The sequence below is a fragment of the Microchirus variegatus genome (genome assembly GCF_963457635.1).
Source record: "Microchirus variegatus genome assembly, chromosome: 14".
Lineage (NCBI taxonomy): Eukaryota > Metazoa > Chordata > Actinopteri > Pleuronectiformes > Soleidae > Microchirus > Microchirus variegatus.
In genome coordinates, this window is record NC_139815.1 from 2,587,868 (window position 1) to 2,609,848 (window position 21,981).

The following is a 21,981-nucleotide window of genomic DNA, read 5'->3' on the forward strand; positions in this document are numbered from 1 at the left end:
AGCTGGACTCCAGCTTCAACACGACCGTCTGGCTGGAATCATCAGTCTCTGGTGAAACAAGAGAAATTGAATGTTTTAAAGTAAGCCAGTGACAGAATCGTTATGGTAACCGTTGAGTCCAAGAGACCAGCGGATTCCACCAGACATGAGCGCATCAAAGAGACGTCTTGACTTAACTGTGAGAGGTTGAATTTATTCATCCACCCTTTTTCCATCCACTGTGTTTTCAGTGATGTACAAAACAGCTGAATATTTCCATCTGTGTCGTGATTATATATGCATTAACACCGTATCGAGTGTAGAATGTGTCACCTCAGATGCTGTTTCAGCGTTACTGGCGCCCCCATCAGGGCTTTTTAGGTGCTTTCCTGAAACCCCAGGTTATCATTTAACAGGATTGCGGTTGATTGTCCTGTTGCTAATGTCTTTGGTGTTCCTGCTCGTCGTTTCCTCACATACTCATACGCACTGCTCCTTCTGAGGTTTGTTCAGACAACAGAAACACAGTTGTCTTGGATTTAAATCAGATTTGTCCTTGAGACAACTTAATGGAAAGGCCAGCTCCACACACACACTCCAGGAGAATGATTCTCTGGACATGTGGTGAGGTAGTCACTTGGCTGGACTTCACAAAAACTACAATCCACTTTCAAGTTTTACTTCTGCCAGAGCAGTCATTGTTGAGGGAGAGAGTAGCCGAGGAACTAAACAACTCCGACTATTTCAGAAAGAAGATTTACTGTGGGATTTAACCCTTAAAGAGCAGTCAGAGTTTATGAAAATATAACAACTTTGAAAATTAGATTGAGAATGTGGACATTTGCAGTATTCTCTTTAGCGTTGGTGGAAAAATTGCATCCCAGAGTAATAATAATAAGTACATTCATTTTATTGCAAGTTTTTTAATGGAATGGAAACTCTGATTGACAGAAATCTATCAGCTTGAATCCCTGTCGACAGGATTTATTGCAGGACTCACTCTGAGCCCAGAAGAGCTTTAGTGACATCACTTTTCTGTTGTAACGTTAGCTCAGAAGCTGCGTCGTTGTTTTAACCTCATATAGTAAAATACGCCGGGGTCACTGATTCTAGTTTTGATGGATCAGAACCGAGTGCGTGTCCAGTAAGTCCAGTTTTATGAATTTGTAAAACCTAAATCACGTTAACTGCTGAACACCCATAACAACAGCCTCAAGAGCACGCCTTTAGGCATTATTCAAGCATTAACACTGGACAGTGTGTTTGACCAATGCTTGGTGCGAGAGACTACTTTGTCCACCACTGTTGAGAGTATTTTTGTCCAGCCAAGAAAATAAGCACTTAAGTATGTAAACTGCATGCATAAATGTGATTTGATTGGCTAGCACCTTTTGGTATAATTGCAAAAATGTGTTTTGATTCACAGTCCAGCTGATGCCCTCACCATAGTCGGGCGTGAACCATCTTCAGCTAAACACAACAACAAATCATGAAAACAGACGACTGTTAGCTTTGCGCTAACAACACAAGACCATTGGTCAAACGGCGATAAACACGCATTTTGTCTTACAATTGCTGCCTGATGCTGCTTCATGTTTTAGGCCCTCAGCTGTGCTAACACAATTGCACAAGGGTTTTCAAGGGGTTTTCTAATCATCCAATAGCCTTCTAATGCAATTAGCAAGCACAATGTACCATTAGAACACTGGAGAGATGGTTGCTGGAAATGGGCCTTTATACGCCTATGTACATATTCCATTAAAAACCAGACGTTTGCAGCTAGTATAGTCATTAACAATGTATAGAGTGTATTTCTGTTTCATTTAATGTTATATTCATTGAAAAAGTGATTTTCCTTAAAAAATAAGGACATTTCTAAGTGACTCCAAACTTCTGAACGGTAGAGACACCCAACCATTCAACCATTCACTCTCTCACACCTACGGTCAATTTAAACAGACACATTTTTAATTTTACCTATAATCAGTCACTAACTAATCTGTTTAAATCAGAAGGGGTCCAGTAGTTTCAGATTGGAATGACTGCATTTCCAAAGTTTATGGCATTGTTGTGGAGATAATATTTATAGCCACCGCTGTGAATGTGTTCAAAATGATTGGTATTATTTGTGACTTCTCGTCCTCGCAGCGCTGAAAGACTCCAGCAAGAGATCCATCAACAGCGACTGGAAGATTGAGCTTCCAGGAGAGTTCGAGTTGGCCGGGACCACGGTGCGCTACGTTAGAAGAGGACTGTGGGAGAAGATGTCTGCCAAGGGACCAACTAAGACCCCATTACACCTCATGGTAAACACATCAGTCCTCTTTACTCTTTGAAGTTTCATCACTATAAACTCTTCTATGCTCAGTGTATCAATTTGTTCATGTGCCAGCAACGAACGGCACAGTCAGTACGAGTTATGAGGTGGTAGTCGGTCGCTGGATCTTCTAACAGACTTATGATTCACCGTGGCAGATCAGTCACAGTGGCACGGATTCCAGTGCCAGTCCAAAGTGTTGTAGGTGATGCTTGGGGTTCTGTGCGCAGAAGATTTTGGGCCCGTATGGACTGGTCTGTCCTTCAGAGAGAACGGTGTTTGTGTCTATATGCGTCCGCACTCTTTTATCCCATTGGTCAACGTCCAGGAGCACGTCATAGACATAGACGTCAAACTTTCTTACATCCAAGACTTCTCATTGGGGAGTCACGTAGCGTCCCAGACACCATACCGCTCTACTTCAGCGATGTACTTAAAACTACACGTCCGTACGACCAACTCGCGTGAGAATCGGCCTGAATACGTGTCATCTGATCGCGTTGGTCTAGAACAACATCATAACTCATCTGCACACATTGACAGGTAGAGCAGGGCGTTTCATTGAATAATTTAACAAATTATTTTGAGTTAATCTTGTTTTTAAGGAAAATTCTTATCATAGTAATCATAACTAGGGCTGCAGGCAGCACTTAATGGGCCGTCCCGTGTGGAGCAACATGACTGAACAGCTGATTACATTATTGGGCATAACTGTAAACCACTGGTCTGAAGTGTAATGGAAGCTAATGAATCTCATGTCAGGGATTTACATTTGTGCTGTGTGCAGCTTTACAAATAAAGCTCTTATAGTCACAAGTGGGTTTTTTCTCATTTAAAGATGCAGTACGCAGGATTTATTGTTTGATTATTCCAAAAATAACCCTTTCAGTCGCTACGAATCAATACAATTCTTTGTTTGCTGTTGACTTGGGCACATCTTTCGCTGAAATTATTTAGTTCGCCTCGTTTTATGTGTGATTTGTTTTATGTTCTCTTAATTTTTCAGGAGGGTGATTTGGTTCAATATAGATTGATATGACGTTTACACACTTACAAACTATATAATGTTTCATTTTTAAAGCTGTGTGCATTGGTTAATTGCTTTAAAATATGCTTTAACCAGTACATCATTTTTTTAGGGAAGAACCAAAGGTAGAACTGGTCATACATGGAAAATGGCATTTAAAAAGAGGGTTTTGTTTATTATTCAAAATGCATCTATTATCTAAGAATAAGAAAATCGAACTTAGAAGTGGTTTGAGTTCACAGTTGCAGCTCACAGTGCACTGTGTTGAACAGTGTGAGGCGGGTTCTTTTAAAGTTCCAGTGTCTGTGCTTCATAAATTCTGTCCCACATCTGTGCAACCATTTGCACAAATGTAACGTAGACTCTCGCTGACCTTCACAGTTATGCAAAGGCAGGTTGTATAAACGACCTACAGTTTAACATGTTTGAAAGCTCGAGCCCACAGACTCCGCTCTGATTTATGGAGCCTCCTCCTCAAAGAGGGAGGTGGGGAAGTCGCGTGGAGCCGTGGGCTGTGGACGGTCGTGCGGATGCTGCACGAGGACAGTTGATTTGTTCACCTTAATGAGAATTTGTAAGTGATTTATTCACAAATGATGGAAAGCATTTGTCCCCTGGAGACTGTTTCCGCAGTTTCCAGCCAATTTATTCCTTATTTGATTGATAAAAAAAATATGCAAAATGATGTCCATTTCTGTCCATTTTCATATCTGAAGTTTTTCATTATTAATCAGGTCCCCCATTAGCTACTCTTCCTGGTGTCCGCACACATCAAAAGATAAAAACAATCAGTATGAATGCTTATTTTCTTTCAAAATAAAACAAAAAGTGGGGGGAAAAAGGCAAGAAGAAACCTGACCTTATCCTTTTTATGCTAATACAAGCATCTAAATTTGAGTGTAATTAAATCCATGTTCCTGGAAAATCACTTTCATCTGTGTATCCATCCAGTGATACAGTGCCATTAAACTCGGCACGGTACAGTTTGGAATGGTAAACCCTGATCTGGCTTGCATTTCCGTTGATGGGTGTGTAGACTGGACGGCGGTAGCTGTGGTAACTGTGTAAATAATGGGATGTCGTAGGAGAAAAAAGACGCTTAAACGGTCTTGAACTCTCTGCCAAAAAATGGGACACTTCACAACGTTTGACAGTCAAAGGCAAAGGATTTTCAACGACAAACTAAATGAAAGTGAATCACTACTACAAAGATGTACTGGGGTTAAATCAGGTCATCTTTTCTATAGCATGTTTTACAACCACCAGGGTTGACCAAAGTGCTTTACGAGAACATAAAACACAGTAAATCATGATCAAAAAGTGATTTAGAATGTCAAATAATTGGGCGCAGATTTAAACAGTTCCATAATTTTTGGTAAAGCTATAGAGAAGTCTTGATCTCTTGATCACCCTGAGTTTTAGGCACATCCAAGAGCAGCCAATCATTTTCCCTCAGTGCTTTAGATGATCACACAGGTAAAGTACGATGGTGCTAGTCCTTTTTAAAAGCTTTGAAAAAAGACCTTTTCTGGATTGGCTGCATGCGGCATATAGAAAACTGGTCTAAGCCCACATCTATTTATAAATGCAAGGAACGCCTGTCTGTCTGTGAATTGTCAAACTTAGCAGGTGACTTTCTAAGGACACAAATGTGTGCAGTGCAAACCATGCTGTTGTTGTGTAATAGTCACCATTCAGACGCCAAAAACAAACAAAGAACAAGCGCACATTGTTTTCTGTCACAATTATCCTGACGATATTATCGACTTAAACGGTGTAGCCCTCTGTCTGCGCTTACGCAGATACATGTTTTTTAGTAAAAACTGTAATTTTATAAGATTGTAATAAGTTGTGAGGAAAGACGCAGCTCCCCATGTGGCACATTATAAAATAAATAACAAGGACTGTATGCTGGTGAGCTAATAATCTTCTTTTTTTTTTACTCACTCCCATGAAAAATATATGTTTTTCTCCATTCACGATTATCACGATAATAGAAATTCACTTATTGTGAGTGCTTTTTATCATAGTGAGAGATAATATTCTATAATCCAGCAGAGAAATTAGATTAGGCCAGATAATTTCCACAATAAGTTTTAACTGGAAGAAGCTGGACTTTGACGATTGACAAGATCTGAACCATCGTTGACCCAAATTCTCAATACAGTGTCATCGTGACAAGAGCAAATCTGGAGCTAATACAACACTTCTACTGCCAATTCTGTGAAATAGGACAGTGGGAGATGCCACTCTCCAGCACAGACTCATGACTTCAGCAGCTCGTCTTCGCTGCCACCAAACACAACCACAACCGGGTGGCTCGGCACAGCCGCCCCCTGCTGTGAGGCTGCGGAGCAAACACGTCACCGCAGCTGGACCAACCTGGAGTCCTTGGAGGAAAACAAAACCTTCTAGGGTTGATTTATTGTTGAAATGGAAGTAATCACTGTAATTGACTTCATTTGCTTTCTATTATCTGCTGCTGAGCACTGAGCATCAGAGAAAAATGCAGATAAAGATTTTTTAAGAAGAGGTTTCTCCCTGTTAGAAAGCATTTTCTTCTCCCATACAAAAGTCCATAGAGAAAATCAAGTTTTTAACTCAGAGGGACACAGAAGCTGCTGCTCTGCTGCCTCGTGTGGTCAGTTTGAATCAATGCATTTCTTTATTTTGAACTTGGAACATAAAAACATATTGTATGTATGTGAAAATATAAACACAAAGTCACAAAAGAACAATTGAACTTTCTGATGGACTCAGCAGTGGAAGTGAAATAAAATGGCTGATTTTCTCAATGGGCTTTGGTGTGGGAAAGCTAGAGGTTTACAAACTGTAGTTTCCAGCCAGAAAAGGTTGACCAACAGTGAAACGAAGCAGCAAACATTTTCTTAAAGGAGACATATTATGCAAAATCAACTTATTAATCATTTTAATGCTTATTTTTGGGACGCTGGAGGCCCTATCAGTCGGCAAAGTGTGAAAAAAATGACTCAGTCATGTTTTTGTGGTCCACCTCAGTCTAAGTGCAGAAGATAAAACATGCTATGTTGACTCCCGCACTCCTTGGGACATCACAATTAGACATTCCTGGAAATGTTGTCTCGTGGAGCTCCGCTTTGTCCATAAAAAAACGCGAGAGTGCAGGCGAGGGCAACGGAAGTCTGCGAAATGTTCTATTCAGCACACAGTTCTACACAAACTTCCAGCCTCAGAGGATTTACATGTCCAGTTTATACATATTATATATGACGGCAATGTGCCGGCGAGAGACTGCAAATGATGGCTTTTCCAAATGCTAACTGCTGTTAGCTGCAGGAGCCTCAGTGACTCTGACGTAGTTTCCTGTGTCTCATTTGCATTTAAAGAGACAGACACTCAAAACTGAGCGTTCTGAACAGGGCTGTTTTGGCAGAGTGATTGAACTGCTGTGGTGCTTCATGCTTAAGGTATTTTGACCAAAGCATGTCACAGACATGTTCATTAGGAGACCAGGGAACTAGGTTAACTTGGAGAAATAGGGTATAATATGTCTACTTTAAGATATCATAGACTTAATCAGGCAAGGGTTCTATTATAGGAGGCTTTTGTTAAGTGGCTTAAGTAATTTTCTTTCCTTCTTGACAGGCAGACTCAGCAATGCTCAGTGACAATATGTCAATGCCTCATACAACAATACTTTTAAAAGAAATACACATTTTCAATGAAAATGAGTGTGTATGCAGGTGAATCCACATATGAGTGTGCTCTGCCAAGTTCTGCCTGCTGTGAACCACATGCCTAAGGCGGAACCACGCACAGGACTTTGCCAGGCCGATTCCTGGATTTCAGAAATACGACGATGGCTTCTGCTTTTGTTTAAAACTCCTCTCTGTCATTGTTCCCAGGTGCTGCTGTTTCACGACCAGAGCTACGGGATCCACTACGAGTACACGGTGTCACTGAACACGTCCCAGGACAGGGGCAATGAGGAGCAAGAGTACCTCTACATCTGGACACACAGCAGCTGGCAGGACTGCACTGTTCAATGTGGAGGAGGTAAAACACACACACACACACACACGCACGCTCATGCAACTATTGTTTAAAGGGACTTCCTTTCATCTGGACGGACTAAATAAAGCTGTATCCCTAACCTCAACCCAAACACAATTCAAATCTTAGCCCCATATTTAAAAGGTTGCTCAGAAATTAGGTTCTGCCTCATTATGACCAGGTTCTGAGGACTGCGCTGTTCCTGCAAGGTCAGTTTTTATGTCAGAAAAGAGGTACAAAATACTAAAACACTCACAGTACATGATGTCATGTAAAGTACAGTGTTTGTGGGGGAAACCTTGTTATATCAACAGTAAAAGCATGTTAGGTTGCAGCAATGAAAATGTGTTTATAAATGTCATCTGGTTTATTTTTCTTTTGAATGGTCTTTGCAAAGATTCCAACCATATGTGTTTATGTGTTCGGGGACGTTAAGCCTGGTTTTCTTGGAAGTAGCAGATGGATTCAGAAACCATTAGACGCCGTTTGCAACTTCGGAATCGATCCGTCTCATCGTGTTCTTCGATTTAGAATTATTGTCCCCAAGGGGAAAGCTTGGAAGGCTGATTATCTAACGCAGCAGCTCTCAAACGGGGGTTCGAGGACTCCTGATGGTCCGTGGCGCACTGCCAGGTAGTCCATGATATAATGTAGGCCTATATTTCTTCTTCTTCCTCGTTTTTATTTTACCAATGGTTTCAGAAACAGGGAATAGTAATAGTAATACTTCACAGGTCATAGGTTAGAAGATAAGAAGAAGTAAAGCACCTGAAGATGTGCAGTAGTTCCGGAGTTTTGCACAGATTAACTTGATTATGCATGCATGTTTAATTGCAGTGTGAGAAATGGTGCACAGGCAGATGACAGATGTGCGTGTGAGTTTGTCTCCGCCGAGAAGAAACAGGACGTTGAATAAGCAGCAGCAGCAGCACCGACGTGCCTCTGGGCCTGAGATTGCATTCTACCAGCTGTTCGCAAACATCGCAGCAGTCATTTACTCTCAGAACAGTAGGAGGTGCTGCACACACAGCGGCTACACCAGATGTGCAACTTTCACAGCCTTTTAAGAAAACCTGAAAGTCAAACTGATATTTGAAATCACCTTTTTTTTTTTTTACTGCAATCAGAATCTCTTGTTGAAGGAAACAGAATTCAACGGTTTCTCTTTTCTTGGTCTCACAATTGCAGTGTCTGCGTCGTGTTATTATGTGATAAAGATCCAAATACAAAATGTGACCAGGCTAGCATGACCTGTGTAATACATGTTGTGCCAATTGCGTGTTTACAGTAGCTGAGCTGTTCAGCCGAAGTGTACTTCGCTTGTCAAATCACACAAACGCACGGCCTCTAAAATCTAATCCAGCACTAAGAAGTGATGCTCTGAGCTGTGGTGGTGGTGGTTTTTACCCCCAGCTGCTTCTCTGACTGCTAATCCACAAGCACCTGACCTCACATCACCTCACCTCACCTCGCTGCCGGGATAAAAAATCATGTCTGCTCGTAATTAGGTGGAGAAACGTCAGGTGTCCGTGATCCAGAGAAAACAAAAACCCACTCATGAGTGAAAACTTACATAGTGGTGACAGTGAAGGAGTTTGCCAGGGAGTTTTTTTGAGCAGCTCCAACAGAATTAGACAGAGTGTAACAGAGTTTATGCGACATATTATTCCACTATCTGTGGGAAGTGTGTCTCTAGGGCGCCCTCTAGGTAGCAGACTGAGTATAATTATGTCCACTTTAAGTCAAAGAGCTGTTAAACACAGGTGTTAAGACCAGAGGCGACAATAAACAATACAATTTCAGAGAGTAATTTTAAATTAAATGTTCCTTATTAGTCTATGCTACCTGGTTACAAATTTACTGAAGGGGGGGATACATCCGCCCTGTCCCCTCGGGACTTAACACCCTTGGTTATGAGTGAGTTGTTGCATGCTTAAGTGCTAAAAATGTCCATAAATCGTCAGTAAGAAGGCTAACTAGCCATCGTGCAAATACACCTTGCTGCTCTGTTGCACTGCTGTGTGTGAGTCTAACCAGTTCATACTATGTCCCTGCCCAGAAACCCGTCTCCCGCATTTTAATCTTTAATAAAACAGACAAAACTCAAAAGAGCCAGGAAACATCTGAAGCAGCCACCAGTGTCACTGTGCGTGGTTACACAAGCAGTCGCTCTCAGAAGACAAACAAGTCAGTAAAAAGTCTCAAGTTACTCGCTGAAGTGAATGGACTTAAGATTTATTTCTCCGTGAGACGTTCGCTGCCCCTTTGTGCAGGTCACTTGACGCCTGCAGCAGCGATTCATCAGTGTTCAGCAGTGTCCTCAGGATCTGCAGCTGCACGGCGCAGGAAGGTTAAAGGTTCAGCAGTTTGACGTTAAAAGGTGATCGGTGATTGTATTATAACCTGTGTCGTGTAAATCAAGTGACACTTCTGCACCTCCTGTATCATCTCAGGAGGCTTTGGCCAATCACTGGACAGTTCACAGAGAGAGAGAGGGCGCCTCCTGTTGGCTGTTCTGCTGCTGCTACTACTGCATGCAAGCAGGTCCCTTCAGTGGATAAATCACAAGCAACAACTGTCAGCGCTGCAGAAAAAGTGGGAAATTAGTCTACGTTAAACACAATTAAAGGCTCAGTATGCAACACCTGAGAGATGGCGTTCAATGGCTATCGATCCGTGCCACAGTACCGATCAAAATCTGCTACATTGCGGTTCACAGTCCAATCTCTCTTTTAACCGCACGTCATTTTCTGCAAATTTGTGGTGTAGTCGGTGATTAATTCAAGGTCCCATATTATACCCTATTAACCCAAGTTAAACTAGGTCCTGGTGCCCTAATGAACATGTCTGTGTCATGCTTTAGTCAAAATATCATAAGGATGAAGCACAATAGCAGTTCAATAACTCTGCCAAAACAGCCTTTTTCAGAACGCTCGGTTTTGTGCCTGGTCATTTACATGTGAATGAGACCCAGGTAAACACACATCCACTGCTTCCAGGGGAGTGTCGATCTGACTTACTATCCACAGCCATACTGTCGCCACTTATCACCTATTGTCATGCACCGTCGTCACAATCCCCGCTCCATATACCCCATAGTAATGTCCGTTTACCTGTTGTTACTGAGGTGGCATGTATGTAAATTCCTATGCTAGAAAAAGACCCTGAAGTGTTACTGCGGCTCCGACTAACGTGTGTGGATCGACAACACGAGGAGAGAACGTGGAAACACGACAGAAAGGCAGCCTTTGGTTGAGAAGAAATGTAGGACAACATCTACACCTTTCTGCAGTGCTTTCAAACGCGTGCTCCTCATATCACCGATCCACACACGCCACTCGCTAACCGCAGGCACGTAACTGGTGCGTTCAAGGTGTCCCTCCAGCATAGGAATTTACACACACGATCAACAACAAAGGGCATGTGAAGCTTGTGGGGAGCTACGGTGGAGCTGTGAAGTATTCTGCCTGGCGGTGTGCCAACATTCACGGTGAAATGTGTTGCTATGTCGTCATTGCGAGAGAGGTTAAAACATTGCGTGTTTTATCGCCTATACTTACACAAAGTGGAACCACTAAAACACGACTGAGTCTTGTTTTTTCACATTTTGGGGACTGGTATGGCCCACTGAGTCCCAAATATAAGTACTAAAAGATTAAGAAGTTGATTTTGCACAATAGGGGACCTTTAAAAAGTAACGTGCCTATGTGCTGTGCTAGCCTAAGTAACGTCTATGTTTAGTGCCTATTGAGTCTAAAGTTGTGCGTGCTGTGTGCGCTTGTCTTTCATGTCCCCAAGTCTTTTCTCTTAGAAGACCACAGACTGGGTTATGAACTAATTCAATAATACACATGATAAAATAGCCTTTCAGCACTTCAATGACACTTTAGCGGCATGAACTAAAATTCGTATTAGTTATATTAAATATATGATACAGTGTATATTACACCACAACTCACTCTGGGTTGGGGTTAGGGTTAGTTTTTTTACTCACTCTATTATCACTGTAAGTTTAAGGGGAGTATATATTTTCATTAGTCTAGTCTCACGTCTATAATCAGGATTTCAGGGGTGGCATAATCTGATTGACCAATAACACCCCGCCAAATAATGCTCCCACTAATAAATGTAGTCATATTATACCACCTCACTGTAAGTGGAATTAGGAAACCCATAAGTTCGATTTTTTTAATATATTTTTTTTAATAGGGTAGCACAATACGATAGATGCTATTGATGTTCGCTGGGGTAGCATTTTTTGGCAGTAGTAGTTGCAGTTGAACAGACTCAACCAAAAGCAATCACTACAGCTGGAATTAGTTATTTGTGCACACATGTACTGGCTGCCTTACTCATGGTAACCGTATTTGACCCGTCTTGGGATTTGAACTGTAAATCATAAATGGAGATGCTGGGGATTGAACCCAGGACCTCATACATGCGAAGCATGCGCTCTACCACTGAGCTACATCCCCTTTGGTACTGTGTAAATTGTCACCATTTAAAACACGACATGAATGAACTCCAACCATAATATAACCTCAGCATGAGTTGCAAGATTTAGATTTTAATAAACTGGAGTGTTCCAGTGTCATCACTGCAGCCAGTATTTTTAAATTTATCGTGTTTCCTTAATCTTCGATGACAAATCAAGGTCATTTTATGACTTAATACAACAAATTGACATAATGGACCTTTAACAAGGTGCTGGTGGGACTCGACAGGTCAATTATTTTTCCCCGCTGTAGCTTTAACGTGATTATTTTTGTTTGGCGGGGTCTGGCATCCACGTGTCGTCGTCATTATGGAAAACAAGCTAATTGTTTACATACACGCGGTCTGATCGGGAAATTACGCCGCATTAACTCGGTCGAGAGGCTGCGTTTTGTTTTTCACACCAACCATGAAAACGGAAAATGAAACGATTCCAAGCGCCCTGGAGCCAATGATGATGATTGGTGATGTCAGGCAGTGAGGTAAGACTCCGAAAACACAGATCTGCAGGGATTTTCACACTTAATTAAATTAAAGGTCAAAGGAAAGTGGCCGGAGTGGCTCAGGCTGACAGGAGGCTGATGCTAACGCAGCGGTATCCTCTACCAGCTCCAGTCAAAGGTGACTTATTGCAGTATTATTCTTGTTTTTATTACCTTCTGTCCACTGGACACTAACAGAGTCTAAAAATATTGCGTGAACTTTCTCTATTTCTGTTGCAACGAGCAGCCAACGTGGTCAGAACGTGTCATAATCCAAGTCAAATATTCACAGTGTATTTGGATTTAAAATGTGGCGGAGCATCAAAGGGAGAGGTTCGGGTTTTTGAAGTGTTGTTGTATGAGGTTGTGATGTAATATCAAAGAGCTCACCTTATAAAAACATCATCTCCAGCCTTCTTAATCTTAAGAATGTGTTTGCCTCACCATTAAAAACCCTTTTCTGGTTGGAAAAATGAAGTTTAATCACTTATTGTTTTGCACCAAAGTCCACAGAGAAAATCAGCGATTTTAGCTCACAGAGACACAGGAGCTGCTGTTCTACTGCTGCCACATTTGCTAATATTATGTCACTGAGGACATGTTTCATATGCCAAAATCATAAAATAACATGTTTTAATTCACTGATGAAGGCAGCAGTGGATCAACAACTCCTGTGTGCAGGGATGTAAAAAATCATTGATTTTCTCTAAGGAGTTTGGTGCAGGGAGAGGGTTTTTTTTCAAAAAGGCTGTTTAACAGCAAGGGTAAAAAATGGAGAATGTGTTCTTATTGTAGACTCCAGTGCACACGATGATGTCAGCGCTGACTTCACACAGAAACCCTGAACTGTCACTTTAAAGCTCAGAGCTATTTCTGGTGGTGAAAAGGGCAAACGGATAAAAAGGGCTGATTTTCAAAGTCGAGGGGGGTTTGATTGTCGGGGATTTGGACAAAGAGACAGACCAGTGGAGACTCAGCTGCTAAATCCAATCCTATGATCAGTGGCATATTTGACATAGCAGGCTTCCTTCTGTGGACACCCCACTGACCACACACACACACACACATTTGTGCAGCTATTCTTTCTAGGACACTGCATTGCCTAACCTTAACCATAACCACAATTCTGATTTTTGCCCTAAACTTAACCAGTTCCTCAGAAATGAGATTCTGCCTCACGAGGACCAGGTTTTTGGTCTCGATTGGGACTACTGGTCCTGACAAGGTCAGTGTTTATGACAGAAAAGATCCTTCAGAGAGCACACACTCTTAGGACACTAACCATCACATCTGAGTCCCTCAGAAAGACCTTTAAATTTGAGAGGGCCAGACAAAAATGTCCTCACAGAGATAGATTTGAATCCAGCTCCCTCCTGTTGCTGCTCTTTCATCCTCTTACCGCGTTGTGATATTGGTTTCCAGTGCCCAAAACATTTTAATTTACAAGGTCAGGTGCTTGTGGGTGAGCAGTGAGCGGAGCAGCAGGGGGGTCAGTCCACTCACTTCTGCTCGGCTTATCTCTCTTTAATGGTCCATTAGCATTTATCCATCACACATCAGGTGGAGCAGGAGCTGCAGCCGCTCTGCTTCAAACAACAACGGAGTAACACAGTGGACTGTGTGACTGTTTCCTTTACACAACATGTGGTTGTTGTTTTATGTTTTACTGAGTTGGCAGGTGATGGCTGACACACATTCACTATATAACTTTATTAATATTACTCTTTATAAATATCTATAATAAATAGGACATTTAATTTAAAGCTGGTCTTATATATTAGTGAGCTGTTAATTAGTTTTTTTATGGCAGATATTTATTGAAATGAAATAGTAGGACATTAATTAAGGTTCCACTCAAGTATTTTTTTTTTATTTAAATATTATATATATATATATATATATTTTTTTTTTTAAACAACAAAAAACTGCATACATATTTTCTGGATGTGTTCCAGTAAAGTGAAATAGAAATAATTATCCTCTATTATCATTATAGCATTGCAAAACCACAAATCTAATGGTCTTATGGCCTAAGACTTCTGCACAGTATTATATATATATATATATATATATATATTTATATATATACAGTCATGTTGCATGGTTTTACACAAGGACATGACGATTAAGAATCTTGCATCTCCAGTCCCCTAAAGTCAGTGGATTCCTGACACACAGCAGCACTTCAAACATAAAACAGCAAATGGAAGATGGAGTCGTGACGTTCACCGTTCACGCCGGAGGCCCTGAAATAATATTTGTCTGCTTCCCTCAGAGGATAATTTGTCATCAAACGATAAGAATTGGCTCCAAGATTACTCTGCAGGGGGAAATGGAGACGTTCCCGTTTGAGCATGAAATGCAGCCTTTTTCAGAGTGCATTTATTCTTCTGACTGTGTGTGTGTCTGTGTCTGTCTGTGTGTGTGTGTGTGTTTGTGTGTGTGCGCAGGCGAGAGGAGGACAGTGGTTTCCTGCATGAGAATAGCCAATAAAACAATGGAGGTGGTCAACAACAGCTACTGTCACCTGGAGAACAGACCACTGCCTCAAGTGAGAGCCTGCAACTCTCACCCCTGCCAGTACAGGTGAGACACACACACACACACACACTAATCCTAATCCTAACCCTGACCTCTCTAACTTTGAAACGTGTCTTAAAATGTACTCATTTTCGTTATGAGGACTTGATTTGTGTCCCTGTAAGGAAGACATGTGCCCATAATATGACTGTGTAAACAGATCTAGGTCTCCACAACATGATGAATACACACACACACACGGAAACCAGAGCTGTGAACGGGGTTATTAGTTTATAAAGATGAGGATTAGACTCTAAATTATTCCAAGTATTAGGTGCCATAAAACATTATTTTAATATTCTCATACTGAAAAAGTTTCAGATAAGATTTTCTTAACCTCTGTCGTCGTCACTGTTACAGTTATTTTTAACGGTGCATTATTTTCACAACTGCATATAAATCAAATGAAAAATCACAATCGCAAACCATTTATCGACAGTAGAAGCGCGACACTCATCCTCGCCACTAGATGTCACTAGATCTCACACACTAACTAACCCCTGAAAGAGTAGGCTACATCCAGAGTATTTTGTCAAAATGATTTAATGATCATTTGTATTGTGATCTGACGATACCTGGGAAACTTAAATAAAAAGTTTAAATAAATACATTTTATTTTGTAAGCTACCAAAGAAAAATATAAAATGAAAATGAATAATGCAGACACTGATGTGGTGGAAACAGGTGGATTATTGAATACCAGGAAGACACCATGCATATGCCAATGGTGGCCCGCAGAAACATTTCTGGCGGCCCGCAATGAATTACAGTTAATAGTTTTAATCCAGGAGCTACTAAGCTTGTTAAATGTTTATTGGACATTACTGGATACAGACCAATAAGTGTAAACAAAAATACTGGGTATTTACCTGGTTTCTATATGGTGAATTTTAGTGTATTATTGGGTTATAAGCTGGTAATAAGCAGGTAGCTACAGCCCCCAATTACTAGCTATTTACCCAGTAAATATATGGTAACAGAAATGTGTTACTTGGTATTAACCTGTAATTAGAAGGTAAGAACAATGGCCAAAATACTGGATAATTACCCAGTAAATTATAAAGCGTTATTATAGTAATGCTTAAATTACATTATATTAACGCTTATTATATAACGCTAAACTGTAGAACTGCAATCTGGTCATTAAAATGATTACAAATGGGATTTATTTCTGTTTTTTTTCCTTTGGCGGCCCTCAGTTCAATGTTGGGTTCCTAAATTGGCCTCAGGTATCAAAACTTTGAGAACCCCTGGTCTACAGGATAAAATCGTCATATCATGTGACCTGTTTCGGAAACAGTTTAAAGTTTACACATAAATGTGTGTGTTTTCACAGGTGGGTGGCGGGAGAGTGGGGTTCCTGCTCGGTCACATGCGGTAAAGGTCTGCAGCAGAGGGGCGTGGTTTGTGTTTATCACCTTCAGAACGGGTCGCTCATCAACACCAGAGACTTGTACTGTCAGGGAGGGAAACCGCCCGTGCTGCAAGGCTGCGAGGGCCGACTCTGCCTCACCGTGTGGGAGGCGTCAGAGTGGTCCAAGGTGTGTTCACACACACACGCACACACATCAGTGATAGTCTATATAACCCTCCTTTGAATATTTACCTTCCTCTTCCTTCCGTCACTTTTCCTCCAGTGTTCGGCAGACTGTGGTCAGGGAGTTCGCCGGCGGACGGTGTCGTGTACAAACCCTCAGGGTCTTTGTGATCCCATGTCCCAGCCGACGAAAGAGGAGCCGTGCGAGGATCACTCCAAATGTTACGAATGGAAGACAGGAGACTGGTCCAAGGTACAGCGCTCTTCAAAAGCAGTGGCTCGAGCAATGGAAACTTTCCTCTCTGAAACAAAATCTCCATATATACTTACATATCTAAATTACATTATTTACATGTTTGTTAAGTTTACTAAAATTGTTATGAAACACAAATTTAAAAAAATCTATTGTATATAACTGGAACTGATTTTACTAAACAAATTTTTCATAACAATTATAAATCCGGAAATTAAATTAGGTTATACGATACGTTACATGAATTATGCACTTTCTGAGAAAAAAGTAAGTTATATTTGACGTACTTTGAGACACAATTGTTTTCTTTGTTACATAAATAACATACTTTCTTAGACAAAATGATGTCATGCGTTATGTTCCATAAATAACGTACTTTGAGACAGAATTACATTTGATATGTTGCGTAAACGAACATACTTTTTTAGCCAAAATTTGTGATACGTTATGTTACATAAATCACGTACTATGAAACACAATGACATTATCCTTGTTATATAAATGACGTATTACGTTATACATTACGTCACATAAAGACGTAATTTCGTACTTTCTGAGAAAAAAAATGATGTTATTTTTAAAACATTCTTGAGAATACAGTATAGTTTTGTGTAAATCTTAAATTCTGTTGGTGAGGAAACTCAGAATAATGTGTTGTTGTGCTAACCACTGTTTCACTGCTGGAATCACAGCGTTATTAACATTTAAAATCTTACATTAGCTGTGGCAGCCTCTGTGGGAAAAATACACAGATTATAAATTATTCATTTAAATGTGATTTTTATTTTAACACAAACCGTGTCATTAAATCCTTGCTGCTGCTGCTGGTTGTGTAGGCCATGACCTTAAAACCTTAATACTGAAATCCTTTAATTAACACTCAGAGGGTGAGTCAGACTGTGGTTGTTAAAATGTATCCTGTTGCTCAGCCGCTGCATATATAGCGGAAATGTCATTAAATGTTTGAGTTGGTGTGTGTGCCAGTCATAATACTGGCACAAATGGTTCCCGTTACATAATCTATGAACATTACGGCAGTTTGCATGCCGTCGTTAGACCCCATGGTCACGAGTTTGAAAAAAAAACATATGAATATTATCATAATAAAGAGAGAGAAAAAGTCTTTTATCAGGTTCAAGCAAATGTGTTCCAGATGGAATTAAGATGAAATTAAGAGCGGGGGGGGAAAAAGCTCAAGGGCGCAAATGTTAAGAGGATTAATCTGTCAAACACAATCTCATTTTAATCCCTTGTTACCCAAACTAAGTTCAACTTTACATTTGATATATTGCTTAGTAAACATCCAGGACAAAAGGGGGAAAACCTCTTGCTGGAAGTGTGGATGCATTGCAGGACCCTCAAGTTCAAGTTTCTGAAACATCGGATTTCCCTGTACGATATTTCTTTTAGGTGTGGGTGATATATTGCCGTCCTTCCTCGTGCAATACGATAATCGATACACCGGAGCAAATATCCATATTTTTATGAACAAATGAAAGAGCTCTAAAGTAAACAGGCCCTACCTGTTATAGGCGGGATAACGGCAGAGAAAGCTACGCTAAAAGATGCATTCATCCACGTTCAAGACATAGACTTTCTGAACTTTGTTCTGAATAAATAGAGAAATCCTGCACTTCTAACTTTTCACGATACATTTTTTGTTTACTTAAGTTAGACAGATATCGTGATATATATATATTATGTATAGATTATCACAGAATCGTTGTATCGTGATATCATTGGTGTCGTGGACCATGTATCACAGATCATAATATATCATATCATATATCATATCATCACTTTTACCGTCCTTCAGAAGAGTCTGTTCTCTCAGGAGATTGTAAAATTCTTTTTGACGGCATCTTTGAGAACTTCTATTTTAATATCACACAATATTGCCCTTAAGGGGCCACACGACGGTGCAGTGGTTTGCGCTCTTCTCTTTGCAGCAAGAATACGGGCTGCGTTCGAGTGTGCATGGATATATTGGACACTCTAAATTTGAATGGATATTTGTCTCTATATGTGTCTCTGCGATGGACTGGCTAATTATCCAGGGTGTGTACCCTGATGTGGAGGATGAAGAGGTAGAAAAATGGATGGATGGACGGACATTTCCTTTATTGTTGTACTGTTGTGTTGTCCTTGACAGAAAACGAGGCCCCGTGTCTCAATGGGATAACCTGTATAAATAACGTTTATCTTCAACATACGTCTTCATACACACAAACCCCGTCTATAAACACTGTAGCATGTAATGCCAGGTCTGTATGTGGCGCTGTAAGTTGCATATTGAATGTTTTTCCCTGTGTTTCAGCTTTGTAGCAGGTTGGTCTTCCACCACTGACATCTCCGTTTCGCTCTTTCAGTGTTCGTCCTCCTGCGGGAAGGGTCTGCAGTCACGCGTGGTCCAGTGTATGCACAAAGTGACCGGTCGCCACGGCAATGACTGTCCAGTCACGCTAAGACCGCCGACCTACCGTCCCTGTCACCAGGGCGCCTGCAACGAGAAAATCAATGTGAACACCATCACCTCCCCCAGGCTAGGTGAGCAACCCATCACGACAGTGTTTAAAGCTGCTGCACGTTAAGTGCTTCTTCACCTCAAAGACCCTGTTCCAAATTCAATTTGGAATTTCCAAGCTCAGATTTCCAACTCCTGTGTAATCAGACATGTATTGAATAGACGAACACTGTCACTGTTAAATGTGAGGAAGCCATTATTCACAAGAGCCTGCATGGTTTGTATTAATGAAATGCAAAATAAAATCAATCAAGTAGTTATTTATGGGAAGAAGAAAATAAACGCAGCATTGTGCAAAGTAACAATGGTAAAAAAAAAAAAAAAAATCAAATAACAGATGGAGTAACTGTCAAAAGCAATTAACAGACATGGTTAGAGTTTGGTCAGGTGTGAATTGTGTCAGTGGAGACAGATGGTGTGTGTTTCCACCCACTTCATCACACTGTGGCAAAACCACGAGGCACAGCTGCCTTCAGAGGTGATGATAAAGAATGTGTTTTGTTGTTTTTGTTTGTTGTTGAAGACGAGTCATACTTGTCTCTGCACAGACGTTTGTTAGGATTCGCGTGACAAATCCTTCAGTCTGATTCTGCGAGGACCGCATGCGCCACATGTTTTCCTGCAGCACAGCACTTTCCATTTGCTGCTGCACTCTTGTTTTAATCTAAAAAGACAACATAGAAACTTGTATTATTGTATATTATTAGGTTGTAAGAGGAAGTCTGCTGGTGCACAACCCAGTGCTCAGACTATAAAAGGGGTGGGTGACGGTAGCTCAGTGGTATAGTGAGTCGTCGATTCATCGGCAAAGTCACCAGTTGTAGTTACCACATTTAAGATTGCACATTGTGAGCATGATTAGGCCAGTGAGGCCAGCATCATTTATCTCATAATTATGACTTTTTACCTCATAATTTCAACTTTTTATTTCATAATTTCAACTATGTATTCCATAATTATGACTTTTTATCTCATAATTACTATCTTTTTATCTCATAAATTCGACTTTTTATGGCATAATTTCAACTTTTTATGGCATAATTTCAACTTTTTATCTCATCATTTCAACTATTTATTCCATAATTATGACTTTTTATCTCATAATTACTATCTTTTTATCTCATAATTATGGCTTTCTATCTCCTAATTTTGACTTTTTATTTATCTAATAATTTTGACCTTTTTTTCTCATAATTTTGACTTTTTATCTCAGAATTTTGTCTTTTTATTTATCTCAGAAGTTTGACTTTTTATCTCATCATTTCAAATATTTATTCCATAATTATGACTTTATCTCATTTGATTAATGGGCTTCCATAACATGCCCCGATGGGTAAGACATTTAAATGAATGTGTATGAAATACGCATGCTCCAGACAAGAAAAGCAAAATAAAGATAAAAAAAAAACATTTACAAATGAAGGTGTTTTGCTTGGTGGGAAAGCTATTAAATTACAGAACCGTGGCCATATAAACATATTCTCTGCACTCATGATGCTGATTCCGTGCGGTAAGTATGACCCGGCGCTCATAGATCTGCACATGTCGGCGTTAAATGTTAAAAACGCATTGTTTCCTGTTTCCTCCTCAGCTGCTCTGACCTACAAGTGTTTGGGGGACCAGTGGACGGTTTACTGCCGCGTGATCCGGGAGAAGAACCTGTGTCAGGACATGCGGTGGTACCAGCGCTGCTGTGACACCTGTAGGGACTTTTATGCCAAGAAAATACTGCACAAGAGCTAATGACCAAAAGACACCTGTTACTTTCACTCTTTACAAACAGCGCTCCATTTTGTAAATGTTTTTTTTTTATTATTATTATTGTTAAATAAGAAAAAAAAACAATGTCTATTATTGATGGAGCTTTTTGTATTTAAAAAGAAAAACAGAGAGAAAAAAGTGCACAAAAGTGTACATTTTAAATGGGCTCATGAGCTTCTAGTTTTGATGAAGACTTGAAAATATCCATATTTTCTTTCTTTTTTGTTGCTGTACACCAAAACATTTTTTTAAAGAAATGGAGGAGCCTTTGAAAAAGCCAACGCTGGCTTCTTTATTGCACAGAATGGTTGGGAATAAGTACTTGGAGTTAACCAGAACTTCATTTTTTCCCCCCTGTACGGTACTGTATTATAGCTAATTGTTGCAATTTCGAATAACTAGTAAACAGGTTTTTATATAGGTTGTTATACTAAAGTGTTAAGTATACTGTAATAATGATAATAATAATGACGTGTAAGTATTGATCAGGAGCCATGGAACAATACTGTTAAATTACAGTGAATGAAACCAGCCAATGATTGGAGACCCACTGATCCGCCGCCCGTGGATAGCCCATGTAGCACAACATTCTTACACTTAAGCTCGATAGGTACACACTACATGGTGGTCTTTTGTTTTAGACGCAGACCGCTCGCTGAATTCAATGCGATTCTTGCCAACATTTATAAATCTGTGGTTTCTTAAACGCAGCTGTTTGGCAAAAAATGGTGCAAGTTATATATATATATAATGTTCTCCTTTATGGTTCAGGTTTTCAAAACCCTGCTTGGTGCTGCCTGAACCGCGTTGAACCAGCGTTTACTGCTTTTTCTCGCCTTTTTTCCCCGACTGGAAACCAGCACCAACGTCCATTTAGAAAATCAACAATTCTAAGTGACACAAACTGACCACACGAGGCAGCAGTAGATCAGCAGCTCCTTTGTCCCCGTGAGCTAAAAACGCTGATTTTCTCTATGGAGTTTGGTTTGGGAGCG

The 21,981-nt window shown here is 40.4% G+C and overlaps 1 protein-coding gene across 1 annotated transcript in view; it reads left to right on the plus strand.

The window, feature by feature from the left end:
- The window catches only part of adamts17 (ADAM metallopeptidase with thrombospondin type 1 motif, 17), a gene marked incomplete at its 3' end in the record, with an annotated part of 111,832 nt that extends 90,864 nt beyond the window's left edge, over positions 1-20,968 (plus strand). Inside the window, exons 18-24 of the mRNA XM_083900887.1 lie at positions 2,128-2,285; positions 7,208-7,358; positions 14,782-14,917; positions 16,248-16,452; positions 16,549-16,701; positions 19,071-19,248; positions 20,817-20,968. Coding sequence (XP_083757013.1) covers positions 2,128-2,285; positions 7,208-7,358; positions 14,782-14,917; positions 16,248-16,452; positions 16,549-16,701; positions 19,071-19,248; positions 20,817-20,968 — 1,133 coding nt within the window. The remainder of the gene's footprint in view (positions 1-2,127; positions 2,286-7,207; positions 7,359-14,781; positions 14,918-16,247; positions 16,453-16,548; positions 16,702-19,070; positions 19,249-20,816) is intronic.
- Positions 20,969-21,981: the final 1,013 nt, after the last annotated feature.